Source organism: Perognathus longimembris, chromosome 8 (genome assembly GCF_023159225.1).
Source record: "Perognathus longimembris pacificus isolate PPM17 chromosome 8, ASM2315922v1, whole genome shotgun sequence".
NCBI lineage: Eukaryota > Metazoa > Chordata > Mammalia > Rodentia > Heteromyidae > Perognathus > Perognathus longimembris.
The window spans coordinates 63,484,010-63,500,090 of NC_063168.1; the positions used below are offsets into that span (position 1 = coordinate 63,484,010).

General features: G+C 38.3%; 1 protein-coding gene across 6 annotated transcripts in view; it reads left to right on the forward strand.

The window, feature by feature from the left end:
* Atad2b (ATPase family AAA domain containing 2B) overlaps window positions 1-13,440 on the forward strand; it is a 115,635-nt gene extending 102,195 nt beyond the window's left edge. For all 6 annotated transcript variants that reach the window (XM_048353346.1, XM_048353344.1, XM_048353340.1 and 3 more), the window contains 3 exons: window positions 3,536-3,663; window positions 3,965-4,093; window positions 10,056-13,440. In XM_048353346.1, the coding sequence (XP_048209303.1) occupies window positions 3,536-3,663; window positions 3,965-4,093; window positions 10,056-10,097 (299 nt within the window). In that variant the 3' untranslated portion in view covers window positions 10,098-13,440. The remainder of the gene's footprint in view (window positions 1-3,535; window positions 3,664-3,964; window positions 4,094-10,055) is intronic.
* Window positions 13,441-16,081: the final 2,641 nt, after the last annotated feature.

The following is a 16,081-nucleotide window of genomic DNA, read 5'->3' on the forward strand; positions in this document are numbered from 1 at the left end:
GAAGATGGAATTCCAACAAAAGAATTATTAGAGTAGGATGTAGGTGGGCAGAGAAGACTTGGATATTATAGCAGTATAGTGTATTAGTCATGCAGATCTAGATTAAACTACCACTCCTGTTCATTATAATCATATAACTATGAGCTCATTACTTATACTCTCCCACCTTGGTTTTTCATCTTGTAAATTAAACTTCAGAATGGCATTGTTGCAGGGATTGCAATAAGTCATGTATAATAATTGCCTCTCATAGTTACTGGCACTTGCCTAAGGTATATTTATTCCAGGCAGTCATTGTTAATTGAATCCAAGGGATGTTCAGTATAAGAGGCTCCATTGATTTATAAGGCTTGGAGTGGAGAAGAAACACAGAATTCTCACTGTCAAGTTACCTTGTTCTTAGAGAATCAGCACTCTGCCAGCTGCTGGCTTCTTATAGCAATATGATTCTTTTAAAAGCAGCAGAAAGAGAATCAAGGGCTTCTAATCCATCTTTGTTCATTGTTATTCTTTAGCTCATAGTGGTACAGGGTAAGTTGGCTATCTAGTTCAATAAATAAGTATTTCCTTCCTGGACAGGTCTTGAAGTAATATCATGTTTTATAAATTGGAGGAATACACACAAATTGATATTGGGATCACAATGTTGTGTGAAAACCATTCCCACCAGATTTCTTTCTTTCTTTCTTTCTTTTTTTTTTTTTTTGTGCCAGTCCTGGGCCTTGGACTCAGGGCCTGAGCACTGTCCCTGGCTTCTTTTTGCTCAAGGCTCTTTTTGCTCAAGCACTCTACTACTTGAGTCACAGCGCCACTTCTGGCCATTTTCTGTATATGTGGTGCTGGGGAATTGAACCCAGGGCTTCAAGTATACGAGGCAAGCGCTCTTGCCAGTAGGCCATATCCCCAACCCTCCCACCAGATTTCTAAGCCCTTTAATATAATTAGGAAGCTGAAAGTATTATTCTCTCTTACAGTTCTTTTAATGGATAGAGATTTGTTGTTTTTAAAGGTTACCTGTTAAATGTTTTCTTTTAAAGTATATCACAGTATTTTTAGAGCAGTGTTTTATTTTAGGCTATCATATTGTCAGAAGTAAGGCACTAAAAAAATGATTGGACAAGCTGATCGTGCTGACACATGCCTGTAATACCAGCTACTTGGTTTGAGACTAGCCAGGGAAAAGGCAAAGACCCTGTCTCAAAAACAATTCAGGTGTGGTGGGACGTGTCTGGTCTTAGCCACCTTGAGGCATAGATGGGAAGATTGTGATCTGAGACTGGTCCAAGTTGGCTTGAACCTCAGTACTCCTCTTGAAAGGGTCGAGAAGCGCATCCACGGAATGGAGGACACCAAGAGACGTTCTCATGCAAAAGCAAAGGGTTTATTCGAGCAAGCTCGGGCTCACAGCATGACCGTGAACCAGTCAACAACTGAGAGCCCCGAGCTTTTCTGAGGGTGACCTTATATAGGACTCTACTATCCGTTAGGGTAAAGCCCGCACATTTGTAACCAATAGATTTAAAGTAACACATCGTGGTCTGCACGCAGGCAGCCAATCATTTTACAGAGTCACATACATTTACCAATCATTTTAAGGAATCCTAATTTGGGCTGGTAAGGGATATGTGTGCGAGGATTCTTGGAATGTGCAAGTGACCTTTTGGACGGGCTGGCGCCTTTTGTTTGTTCCCCTCAAGGTGGGGTTGGGTGACTGCTTGCAGGCTGCATAGTTCAGATAACTGCAAAGTCCAGATGACAATAGATGGCAGGATGTGGGGTTTGTCCTCGTGTCCCAGAGGGAGAGGGGCTTGGGTAACTTCCTACTCAAGGGGGCTTGTATAGCCTCTTTCATTCTAAGCTGGCCTTGACCTTGGTATCTTCTTGTCTCAGCTTCTCCAGTGCTGGGATTACAAATGTGTGCCATTGTACCTCACAATTATACATGTATGTATGTATGTATGTATGTATGTATGTATGTATTAGGGATTGATTAGCAAGTGCTCTGCTAATAAGCTGCAGATTGCAAGTGTGTGCCATTGCACCTTGGATTCATTCATTCATTCATTTATGGTGGTGTTAGGGAACCCTAGGTAAGTGCCCTGCTAATAAGCTGCATCCTCATTCTTCCATGTTTATGTTTCACTCAGCCTCCTCTTAAAGAAGTCCTACTTTAGATGAAAATAAGGCTTAGTGATCTGCTTGCCCTCTCAACCCCTTCAAAGTGCCTGCTGTTAATGGTTTTTTTCAGTAGTGTGATTGGTCTCAGCAAGCTATTAGGAGGAAACCAATTAGACTATCCTAATCACTCTAAGGTAGGAAAGAATCAGTCCTGTTACACTTACAGTAGGTTTATAGTTTTAGGGGGAAAATGTTATAACATAGACTAGTTTTAAGTCGAATTTTAGCCACAGAAAAGTAAGAAATTTCAGACAGTGTTGAGGAAAGTAGTTTTGGTTGAGAGGCAGCTGTACGTGGACAGGCTAGCCCCACTCCAGGTCCGTACTTGATTTGTAGGTCCCTTTCCTTTCCACTTGTGAAAACTCTCAATTTTAAAGTAATACCTGCCGTAAAGAGTGCATAGAGGCTGTTTAAAAGTCAGTACTTGAAGATGAAGATTGCTTTTTGCTTATCTTTCTTTTCTTTTTCTTTCTTTTTTTTTTTTTTTTTTTTTTTTTGCCGGTCCTGGAGCTTGAACTCGGGGCCTGAGCACTGTCCCTGGCTTCTTTTTGCTCAAGGCTAGCACTCTACCACTTGAGCCTTCTGGCCTTTTCTATTTATGTGGTGCTGGGGAATCGAACCCAGGGCCTCATGTATACGAGGCAAGCCCTCTACCACTAGGCCATATTCCCAGCTTTCTTTTAATAAATATTAAGTTTATTAGACTATATTCTAGTATGGTTTTTTTGTATTTATGGTTCCTTTAATTTGGATTTTGTATTCTTTTTTTTTTTTTTTTTTGGCCAGTCCTGGGCCTTGGACTCAGGGCCTGAGCACTGTCCCTGGCTTCTTCCCGCTCAAGGCTAGCACTCCGCCACTTGAGCCACAGCGCCGCTTCTGGCCGTTTTCTGTATATGTGGTGCTGGGGAATCGAACCTAGGGCCTCGTGTATCCGAGGCAGGCACTCTTGCCACTAGGCTATATCCCCAGCCCCCGGATTTTGTATTCTTATACAAAGACATTATCATTAGAAGAATGTGTTCTTCATTATTCCAAATAGGACTAGTGGCAGGTAAAAGAAATTATAGTTGACAGTGCCCATGCCTGTAATCCTAGCTACTAATGAGGCTGAGATCTGAGGATCACAATTTGAAGCCAGTCTGGGCAAGAAAGTCCATGGGACTCTTACCACCAGTTAACCAGCAAACAGCCAGAAGTGGAGCTGTGGCTCAAGTGGTAGAACTCTAGCTTTGAGCAAAAAAGCTGAGAACCGTCACCAGGCCCCAAGACCTGAACTGAAAAAAAAAAAATTACAGTTACTTAATGTTGATTCTCTTTAATTTTTACTGGTTACAGTACATTTTCCCCTTAATTGTAGGTGCTTCTAAAATTAAGAAATATCGCAAATTAATTTTAGAGCAGGCAAAAACAACAAGCCTGGAACTGGTTCCAGAAGAGCCGTCTGAGCCTGTGCCACCCTTGATAGTTGATCGGGAGAGATTGAAGGTAAGTTTAGCTCTTCCTGGACAGCTTTAAATAAAAGGAAAAAAAATTAAATGTTTCTAGACAGTGGGCTAAAGCTAGTATTGAAACTCTCCTGATTTAACCTTTGGATATAATTGTGTTAGGGTTAATTAATGTTATAGAGGACATATATGTGTTTTGAGGGGGTCAAGCATACTGGTATAATATAATTTGGTAATCAACTAAGATTAAAATCTTCTAAACTCAGATTTGTGCCTTATGCATGGTTTAACCATTTGAATATATGCTTCGGTGGAACTCAAACTACATTTTATTTTTTTAGAAATTGCTTGACTTGTTGGTTGATAAAAGCAACAATTTGACAGTTGATCAACTAGAGAGATTATATTCTCTTCTTAGTCAGTGCATCTATCGTCATCGTAAAGATTATGACAAATCACAGCTTGTGGAGGTAAGTGCTTAGTCCATTTGTAGAATAAACAAATGTGGTCTCTATCCCACAGAGAGGGAAAAGAAGTTATTTTGTCTAATTCTTAACTGAAAGAGGTTTTGAAAGTTTAATATTAGAAAAATGGGGAAATATAGCTAGCTGTAGCTTAGTGGGAGAACTCGTGTGTTTGTGTGTATGTGTGTAAAAATCACATTTTCTTGATCCATTTTTCCATTGCAGGGCATCTGGGCTATTTCCATACTTTGGCTATGAACATGGGTGTGCACATGTACCCTGACTTGAATCTTTTGAATAAATCTTTTGTATAAATGCCCACAAGTGGTATCTATAGATGATAGGGAAGTTATACATTTAGCTTTTTTTTTTTTTTTTGAATCTCCAAATGGCTTTGCATAGTGGTTGTACTAGTTTACATTCCCACCACCAGTATAATAGGGTTCCTTTCTGCCCCACATCTCCACCAGTGTTTGTTGTTCATACTCTTGATATTGTGTCGATACTCATTTTTTGTTTTTGTTTTTTGCCAGTCCTGAGACTTAAACTCAGGGCCTGGGCACTGTCCCTGAGCTGCTTTTGCTCAAGGCTAGCACTCTACCACTTGAACCACAGCACCACTTCTGTCGAACACAGGGCTTCCTTTGTGCTAGGCAAGCACTCTACCACTAAGCCACATTCCCAGCCATTGTGTCTGTACTCTTGATATGGTATTCATTCCTGGGGTGAGATGAAGTCTCCTGGTTGTTTTGATCTGCATTCTTTGTGTGTTTATTGTCCATATTTGCTTCTTCGAAGAAGTCTTTATTTAGCTCCTTTACCCATTTATTAATTGGATATTGTTTCTATAACAGCTTAATTTTTTTTTTTTTTTTTTGCCAGTCCTGGGCTTGGACTCAGGGCCTGAGCACTGTCCCTGGCATCTTTTTGCTCAAGGCTAGCACTCTAACACTTGAGCCACAGCGCCACTTCTAGCCATTTTCTATATATGTGGTGCTGGGGAATCAAACCCTGGGCTTCATGTATACGAGGCAAGCACTCTTGCCAGTAGGCCATATTCCCAGCCCTACAGCTTAATTTCTTGAGCTCCTTGTATACTCTGGATATTAGGCTCTTGTCATATGTATAGCTGGCAAAGATCTCTCATTCTGTAGGGTCTGTCTTTTTAGCTTTTTGACTATGTCCTTTACTGTGTAAAAACTTTTTCACTTGATGCAATCCCATTTGTAATTCTCTCTCCTGTTTGCTGAGCCTCTGGAATTCTACTCAGGAAGTTCCTACAGATGCCAATAAATTCTAATGTTTATCCTATTCTTTCCTGTCGTAGTTTCAAGATTTTATTAGGTTTCATTCTTACATTGAGTTCTTTGGCCCATTTTGAATTGATGTTATAGTACTAGAAATTATAGCCAGATTATTTGATCAAGAGAAAGAAATAAAAGGCATACAAATAAGAAAGAAGTCAAATTATCCCTTTTTACAATCAATACGATACGTAGAAAAACTTAAAACCTCCCCCAAAGACCACTGAAAATAATGAATTCAATAAAGTAACAAAATTCAAAATTGACACAGAGAAGCCAGTAGCTTTTCAGGCTTCTATTTTGGGGAGGTTGGTATTGGAGTTTGAATTCAGGGCCTTGCACTTGCTAGGCAAGTCCTCTATTGTAATGCACTGTGTTGCTGGCCTTTAGAGAGTTCTAGTTCCTCTTGCTCTACCATTAAAGGTAGAATAAAATGTGACGATATAGTACAGTTCATAAGACAGAAGCACTGTGAAGCTTGGGGGAGCAGCAGTAATTGAGGTTTGAACTCAAGGTCTTGTTCTGTACTTCCAAGGCAGTTGCTCTACCACTTCTAGCATTGTTTGCTTAGAGATGAGAATCTTGTACTGTTTGTCCCAGACCCGCTTCAAATAATGATCCTTAGATCTCAGCCTTCTAAGTAGGAAAACAAGCATGAAACATCAGCACTTAGCTAGAAAAAACAGTCTTAAAATTCCTATGAGAAGCACAAAAGACCCTAAACAGCCAAATAATGTGGAGAAAAATAGCAAAGCTGGAAGCATCACCCCTTGATTTCAAGACCCGACAGCGCCACAGTAATAAAAGCAGCATGGTATTGACATAAAAGTAGACCCAAAGACCAGTAGAGCAGACAAGAAGACTTAGAAAGAAATCCATGTGTCTGTGGCTAGTTGGCTTTCAACAGAGGGATCAAAATATACATTGGAGAAGGGATAACTTCTTTAAAAAATGGTGCTGAGAAAACTAGATACACATGCAGAAGAAGAGCCTGCTTCTATGTCTATCACCTTGTTGTTGTTTTTTAAAATCAACTTTGAAGCTACTTATTTCCTATTAAGACCTGAAATTCTGAACATAAAATACCAAGATTGGCTTTGGAATAACAATTGGTATATAACATCAGACTTAAGTGTTTTGCACAGTTAAGGAAACAGTCAATAAAATGAAGAGACAATTTACAGAACCTGGGAAAATGTTTACCTGGGAAAATGTTTGCCAGCTATTCATTTGACAGAAAATTAATATCCAGAATGTATATAGAAGTAAAAAGTCTTAACACAGCAAAAAAGACCAATTAAAATGAAGACAGATGATCTGAATAGACACTTAGACACTTCTCAGAAGAAAAGTACAAATAGCCAACAAATACATGAAAATCTGTCCAAAATCATCAGCTATAAGGGTACTGCAAATCAAAACCTGAAATCAATTTATCTCACCTAGGATTACTAATGCTGGTGATGAGGTTAAAAAAAAATGTGACCTAGGAGGTAACAAGTTTGATAAGAAACGTACTCACTGCCTTATGTATGAAACTGTAACTCCCTCTGTACATTACTTTGGCAATAAATATTATTTAAAAATGTGACCTTTACATGCTATTTATGTGAATGTAAATTAATATAACCTTTATTCTTCATATTAAGGAAGAGTCTTAAACAAAACTTAACTACCATATGATTAGCTATATCGCACTCGAGTATATATCTTAAGGAAAAGAAGCTGGCAAATAAGAAACCTGCATACATATTTATTGTGGTACTATTCATAATAACTGAAATATAGACTCAGCTGGGCGCTGGTGGCTCATTCCTGTAATCCTAGCTACTCAGGAGACTAAAGATCTGAGGATCTTGGTTCAAAGCCAGGCAGGGCAGGAAAGTCCATGAGACTCTTATCTCCAATTAACCACCAGAAAATTGGAAGTAGCACTGTGGCTCAAAGTGGTAGAGAGCTAGCCTATCTCTTTAGATCCCCCTGCCCTCCACTTGGGAGGTGTGCACTTAAAATATTAGTGAACTTGTAGTCTTAAAAATATTCTTCAAGGGGCTGGGAATATGGCCTAGTGGAAAAGTGCTCGCCTCATATACATGAAGCCCTGGGTTCGATTCCTCAGCACCACATATATAGAAAAAGCTGGAAGTGGTGCTGTGGCACAAGTGGTAGAGTGCTAGCCTTGAGCAAAAAGAAGCCAGGGACAGTGCTCAGGCCCTGAGTCCAAGCCCAGGACTGGCAAAAAAAAAAAAAAAAAACTGAGAAAAAACAAAACAAAATGAAATACAGGAAAAATATTCTTCAAAAGCCAGGTGCTGATCATAGTTCAAAGCTAGCCCAGCAGGGAAGTCTGTGAGACTCTTATCTCCAATTAATCACAGAAAAAGCCTCACTGTGACTCAAGTGATGGAGTTCCAGCCTTGTGCAGAAGGAGCTCAGGGACAGCACCTAGGCCCAGAGTTCAAGCCCCAGGACCGGCAAAAAATAAAATGAAACATAGAATCATCCTTGGTTTCTCTCGGTAGATGACTAGATTAAAAAAATATGGGATACACACACACACACACACACACACACACATACACACACACACACACAATAATATTTGGCCATAAAGAATGTAATTCTGTCATTTGCATTGAGTTGATTGGAACTGGAGAACCTGATGTTAAGTGAAATAAAGCCAGACACAGAAAAACAAGTATCACATATCCTCCATCAGAGAGAAAGGAAGAGAGGGGAAAAGGAGAGTCATATATAGAAGACTGGTGGATGGATATAAACAAAGCATGGTATATGCATGTATAAAAACATGGTGAATTCCATTAATTTGTACAATTAGTGTGTATTAATGATTGCGATCAAAAATAAAAAAGGAACAGAAACAGGACTACAAGTAGATAATTCCTTCATACTTGTTAGATGTATTTTATATTTCAAAACCTTTTTGCACATAGTACATATTATTTTACCTCTGAATTTTAAAAAAGAAAACCAAATGCATTGTATTTACCTAATTGGATTACACATTGGTAAAAATTAGACTATATTTTGGCTAGCAAATAAACTTATTTCCTAACCACAGTTTTATGAGTTCCATTTTTACAAAGCATACTAAGTTGTATAATATATAGAAATTACTGGAAAGGACAAATGAGAAATTTCAAATACCATGTCTCACCATATAGAGGACATTAGTTAATGTCCTTTTGGAATATGTTCTATCTTTAAAACTGTAGGAATGGCCATAATATGCATAAATGTGTATATATGCTGGCATTGGTGGCTCCTGCCTGTAATCCTAACTACTCAGGAAGCTAAAATCTGAAGGAAAGTAAACACAGATATTGGGATCGAATTTTTTGTTTTTGTGGGGTTTTTGTTTGTTTGTTTTTGCCAGTCTTGGCGCTTGGACTCAGGGCCTGAGCACTATCCCTGGCTTCCTTTTTGCTCAAAGCTAGCACTCTACCTCTTGAGCCACAGCACCACTTCCGGCCTTTTCTGTTTATGTGGTGCTGAGGAATCAAACCCAGGGCTTCATGCATGCTAGACAAGCACTCTACCACTACACCACATTCTTAGCCCAGTGGGATCACATTTTTTTAATAATGAATATGCCTTTACATGTCCATATGTGATAAAATCACAAGAGTGATTGTGAATGACCTTGTCGAATATTTTGGTCAGATGATAATCTGCTAGTACAGTCTAGTTTACAGAGATACAGGAATTTTGTTAGCTGTTTCAAGGGAAACAAGAAAACCAAAATGTAGAAGATGTATCTGACATTTGCCTATCCTAGTGAAAGGTGTGCAGTGTGCAGGGTTTCACAATTGTACTTTTTTTTTAAATTCTAGGATTTCTTTGTTTAAATCGTTGTGATTTCATTAGCCTGAATGGAATCCGGTGCTGTAGCACGGAAACATGTCTCCATTGGAACCTGCATGACTAGGGGCCAAGTTCAGGGAGGAGAGGTTTTGAAACATTCAATAACGAGTGCTTTTCCTGGTGGTGAAGGGCAGCTACTCATTTTTTCAGCTGTGATTTCAGTGGGTTAAAATGGGAACTCCCAAGTACATTCTAATTTTTGACATCAACTTGTTACTCTGAACGCATTTCCGTGCATGTGCTATCCTTTTAGGAGTTAGTGGAATGTAATAGGCAACAGAGAGCAGAGAGCAGAGAGCAGAGGCTCTCTGTGACTCTGGAGCGCACATGCCATGGATCATGAGTTCCAGGCCAGCCCGGGCTGCCTAGTAAGGCTCTGTCTCAAAAACAGCTTACATCTCTGCCATTTATTCATCCCTTCTGTGCCTCAGTTTCTTTTTAATCTATAAAATAGTGTTCATAATGATGACTTACAATGTTGAAGTGTATTAGTTATAAGTTTCCACCCATGTCTTGTTACACTTATGTTTTTTATATATTTTTAAAACAACATATAATCAGTTACTCATTCATTATTACTATCTTTACCTTCATTTGCCTAACTATAAAATAAGCATTGGAATTGTTTAAAGCAAACGGTATTACAAAGTAGCTGTGATATTGTATTAAGGAAACTTGATGTTTGAATTTGTGTGTTGATATCTCAAAATATCTGTAAAATTTTAATTCAAATTCATTTCTTTCCTTTAGCAGATAATGCCCATGTCTTTATTTTACAGGAGATGGAAAGAACAGTTCATATGTTTGAGACATTCCTATGAACTTCTCAAGATGAGTGGTTTATCCTCTCCAATCTGCTCCAGACAGAGCAGTCTTCTGAGCCATTCAACTTCAAATTGCACCAATTATGTGCAGAGCCTCCGTGTAAAGTGCTCTCTCACTCATTCTTCTCTGTTGAATTTGGTGCTATTGTCTCAGGTACCTGAAACCAACCAGCCTACACGAACCAAACCGAACTTCAGAAACATGTTGTATTTTCCACAAATAAAAAGTACAACCCCACAGCTTGGAGATTTTGGTGCTACAGAAACTGCTTTCGCTTCTGCTCTTCGTGTGCACTCTCTTTTGGAGATTCTCTACTAGGGAGCAGACCAGCAACAGGAGGGAACTGGACTGGGCAGTTCTAACTGTGTTGAATTGTTTAAACAGTGGGCAATCTGTTTTTTGGTTTGTTTTCCTCCTTTCTACCCCTTAGATCATTATTTCCCCCCTTTGGGTAATGGACTGACACCTGTTATAGACTTGGTTATGGTGTATTCTGGTGGGAAGCTGAAGAAACTGGGTGAAATTAGATTTGGCTCTTTAGAACTGCCTTTTATGTGCCTTTTTATTCATTTGAGGAAGATAAGGCTAAACAGATGGGCTCATTTGTAGCAAATTAGAATGTTTTTTTGGTCACAACCTTGAGAATAAGTTTTGATACTCTGTCATTGAGAGACAGCCAGTGTTTTCATATTAAATGCCTGTCTTGTTCTCAAAGCTCAATCAAGATGCTCAGTATACCACATAATATACTAAAATGGTAAGTTTCCTATTGGATCTGTTTCTGTTAAAGAAACTCATACTAAAAAAAAAAAAAAAACCAACAACAAATAATACAGTCCACACAAAACCCACATACTTTTCCATATTGCTGACAATGATGACCAGAAAATAAATTGATAGTGGCCATTCTTCTGTCAGAGGCAATTTAATAGTTATTCATGTTTGAGTTACCAGAGAAAAGTGATTTTCATGTGTAGTAAATTGTTATTGTTTTATTTTAAAGCCAGGACTTGCCAAATGGACAGAAAAGAGAATTTGTCAGAAGCTCCATAAAATTTATTTTCTGTATAATTGCAAGTGAGCTCTGGTATGGTCCTTGAATAACAGTATTAACATTTAAAAACCTTCCCATAAGCTTATCTTCACAGCTCTTCATTTTGATTGGAAACCATTTTGGATCTTGTTGAATGATTTCTATGAGATGTACTTACCTGAAATTAATTATGGGTTACTGGTTTTACAAAAACTTTCTACAAATTTGGAGAGATAGTTGAGACAGTTGCAAAGAGGCAAAGGGAGTGCAGTGACATTTTTTTATCAGACAATTTTTAAACAAAATATAGGAAATTTTGCAGACCAGTTGGCTTGCTATCTTCATTATTATAGCTTTTAGCTGCAGGTGTGTCTTTCCAATATATGCAACACATGTAGTTTGGGTTTTAATAGGGCACATGGTCTTAGACTACTGCAGAGATAATGAGCTACCTCAGCTTTTTGTGTTTTAGTTACCAATAGTGTTTACAGAATCCTGTAATCACTTTGCCACCGTTTACATGCTGAAGCTAAGGTACTTGTCTCTTGTCTCTGGCTGTAGTGTGCAGAGAGTACACTGGCCTAGGCTACTGCAGTAACCCCAAGTGCTTCTTTGCATTTACCTTTACATTTTCTGCCTTCTGATTCTATCTTCTTTTGTTTTTTTAATGTCACTAGTTTCTGTTCTGCCTTGTCTATGAAGTTTCCATAATACTCAGTCATGTAATTCAAGATGCTACCCATGTAGACACACTGAATTTTTAAGGTGGGCAAGTGCGATTAACGATGAACCATTTTAAAGGGGAGGTTATTTGAAGCCTCTAATTTGATTATTGGGAGGGTTTTCATGCTTTCTTTCATATTTATTACCATCATACCAGTTCAAACTATTTTACTGTCTAATACATTAGCATTTTGTATTTTGATGGAAATTGTTACAGAATTTAAAGATTTGATGAAATAAGATGTAGCAGATTTTTTGTAGCAAGTTTCTGGTAAAAGGGTTTTTTGCAGGTCTCAGGTTCTTGCTGCACTATTTTCTTTTCTAATATTTATTCCAGTTACTCTAATTCAGAAGCATTCTGTTCAAGTAACAGCAGCACTTGTGAAAGGAAAAAAAAAAAAACCTCACATGTTCTTAGTAGGTTACTAAATTTGTACAAGTTAATTAAGAGTTTAGCCATCAGTAAGTTTGAGAAGGGAAATTTATTTGTGTGTATGGCATTAGAAATGCTTCCAAAAGATCAAGTTTTTTGTTTTTGCTTATCCTGAATGTAGACGGAGAAATCAGAAACAACCTCAGTATAGGAACTGCCATTTTGAACAGTTTGGGTCTTCAAGAGAAAGCCAATCTCATGCTGAGGGGGGGGGGAAATTGAGGTGTAATCGTATCAACCCTTCTGTCCTCCCCCAATAAAAAGAAAATTAACACACTATGCCAGTTTCACTTATTTTTACAGATACCAATAGATTAAAGCAGCTTGTGAAATTATCCAAGTCAATTCAGTTTTGTTTACCTTCCTGTAAAGTTCTTAATTTTTGCTGTACAGCATTGGCAAACATGTACAAATTGACCTCTGTTCTTATTTCCTATGTGAGCACTATAAGTGATAAGCTCCTGTGTCAAACCTTGCTCCCAGTTTCCCAGTACCCGCCTGGCAATGGACCCTGCTTAGCTGTGGGTCCCCGGGGAGCTTCTGAAGATGATGGGACTGCATTAGGGTGGAAACTGATGGCTGTGGAGTTAATTGTGTTTTTGAGCTTGAATCTTACCTGTGATTAATTTTTTAAACGTCCTTTTATGACTTGATTTTTTTTCATATGCCAATGTATTTGTAGGTTTACTGGATTTTGTTTTTTTGGGAGTGGGGTGGTAATTTCTTATCTTCCCTTTTTTTTGATTAAGTTGGTTCAGCTATGGTGCTATTCAGTAGGTATCTTCAGTGTCCCGTAGCTGAATGCCATGGTTATTATAATTATTATTTGTAATCATATTGTAAGCTTGAATTTGGGCTTGTACCTACATCTTTTGTATTTTGTACATTTGGTTACTTAGACTTTGGGAGTCGTATTTGGTTTCAGTCACGTATGTCTACTTTGTAGATTAAGTAGACTTCATCAACTATGGTCTATTTGGGTTTGTAGTTTAATTTAGGATTGTGTTAAATTGATGTTTTGCATTTGACTTCATTTTACATTAGTTTGAAGTAAATTATTTAATTTTTGAATTCTGGAATTTGAGCATTTACTGTAATTTGTAATATAACTGCTGTGAAATACTTGAATAAAGATGAGAAGAAAAACATGTCTTTTTCTGTGGCTTGACTGCGTTCACTGTTGGCTCTGATGTTTATTCCTTTTTAGCCTTTGAGTGTGTCTCAGGACTTCTTTTCTGTTTTCTTTTTAGCTGAGTTTTTTCTGTTAAGAATGTGTAGGTTATGTGTGTGCATGCGCATATGCTGATCTGGGCGTTGTCCCTGAGCCTTGCTTCCCTCTCCCCCCCCCCCCCCCCCCCCCCCCCCCGTCCCCTTAATGATAGTGCTCTACCACTTGAACCATTAGCTCCACTTTCTTGGTGATGATTTGGAAATAAGTCTCATGGACTTCCTTCCTGAGCTGGTTTCAAGCCATGATCCTCAGATCTCAGCCTCCTGAATAGCTAGGATTACAGGTGTATACCACCAGTGCCTGACCAGGAAAGTGTAAACTCTACTGAATATTGTCTAAAATATGAGCAGAAGCAAATGGATTACCTTTAAAATTTGTTTTTCTGTCTGAATATTTATAGAAAGACTTCATAATTACACTTGAGGCTTAATCAGTATTTTAGGACTTTAAAGATGTCCTAAAGTTATTGATTCAGTTCTAGTTTCTATACAAAACTACAGAACAATCAGAGGTAAGTCTTGAAATATATATTTCATATTATCACTGCACTCTTAACATCTGAAAAGTTATCTATTGGTTATTTTAAAAATACAAATTTTCTTTTTTTACCCATTCATTTATTCCGTCCTGGGTGCTATGCTACTTCTGTGGGATGCACAACAAATGACACATTCTCTGTCCTTAACTAGCTTCTTTATTTTTCCATTTTTTCCCTTTATTGTCAAAGTGAAGTACAGGGGGGTTACAGTTTCATATGTAAGATAGTGGGTAGATTTCTTGTTAAGTTGTTACCTCTCCCTCATTCCCCCCCCCCCTCGTGAGTTGTATACTTGGTTTACACCAAATGGCTTTATAAGTATTGCTTTTGGAATGGTTTGTCTTTTTATCTTTTGTCTCTCGATTTTGGTATTCCCTTTCTCTTCCTTAGTTCTAATACATGTATATACAGTACTACACATATATGCAGTATCCACAGTAACTAAGATCAGATACAGTGATAGTAGGGGTAAAACCACAGGAAAGGAATAGGAGAGAAATGGCATGTTAAAAATTATTACAACAGATATACCACTTGTGTCCATAATGTGCAGTTCATTTCACTTAGCATCATCTTGTGTTCATAAAAGCATAGCTATTGGGCTCTTGTGGTCCTCTGCTGTGACTAGCCTAAACATGTACTAATTATTCCCTGTGAGGGAAGCCATAGAGTCCATGTTTCTTTGAGTCTGGCTCACTTCACTTAGCATAATTTTTTCCAAGTCCTTCCATTTCCTTATGAATGGGGCCATTCTTTCTGATAGAGGCATATAATTCCATTGTGTCTGATCCACTGTCTACTGAGGGGCATCTGGGTTGGTTCCGTACTTAACTAGCTTCTGTTCCACTATGGAAGATGGAAAGTTGAATAAGCATTGGCTACCTTAACATTATTTTCTGTTCCTTAAGATATGAGCTTTTTCTGTTTATGTTGTACTGCAGAATTGAACCCAGGGCTTCATGCATGCTAGACAAGCACTCTACCACTGTCATATTCCCAACCCCAATATACATTACTTGTACAAGGGGGATTTCATTGAGACATCCCCACACATGCACTCAATGTACCCCATCAACCTCAACCCTTCTCCCTTATCTCCTTCCGCCCCACCCCCAGACCTAGGGACTTGAACTCAGGAACTGGGTACCATTCCTGGGATTCTTTGTCCTCAAGGATAGTGCTCTAACACTTGAGCCACAGCTCTACTCCCTGCTTTTTTTTTTGGTGGTAGTTTAGTGGAGCAAAGAGTCTCATGGACTTTTCCTGCCCAGACTTTGAAACATGCTCCTCAGATCTCAGCCTCCTGAGTAGCTAGGATTACTAGTGTGCACCATCAGCTCCTGGCTCCTCTCCTTTTCAAAACACAGGTTTTATTTTATTTTCATACTAGCATACAAAAAGCCATATTCACCCTTCCCCTCCTGCTAATTGCCACCCCACAGAAGAGCCTGCTTTACTTTCCAGTTGTGTTTTGGGCATAAAGTAATTGTACCAAGGGTCTTCACCATGTGCATGTGCATGTGTTACATTTGAATTAGAATAATCTTTGTTGCCCTTTTCTTATCCCCTCCTGCTGTGTAATAGAGTTTGGTGAGGTTTCTTATGCCATTTTCCTGCAATGGATTGTGATTTATACACCATCATTCTTTTTCCCACTCTCCTCTCCTGTCCCTCCAAACATCCAACAAATTACAATGAATTTTACATGTGTAAATATATGTATATGTGTATATCATATATAGTCTGTGTGTATATATATATATACACACACACATATGTACAAATATAGAACCCACCAATGAGCAGGACAATGGTATTTCTTTTTTAACTTTGGCTTAGTTTGATCAGAGAATGAGATACAAGAATGACAGCCAACATTTACTGAAAAATGTACTAGATTCTAAACCCTTTTCAAAGGGTTTACATATATAATTCAATCTTCTGATTCCTATGAATTAGATACTTTGTCTTACTGCTAAAGTTAGTTAGCCATAGACAATTATTTGCTAAAGGTGAGACAAA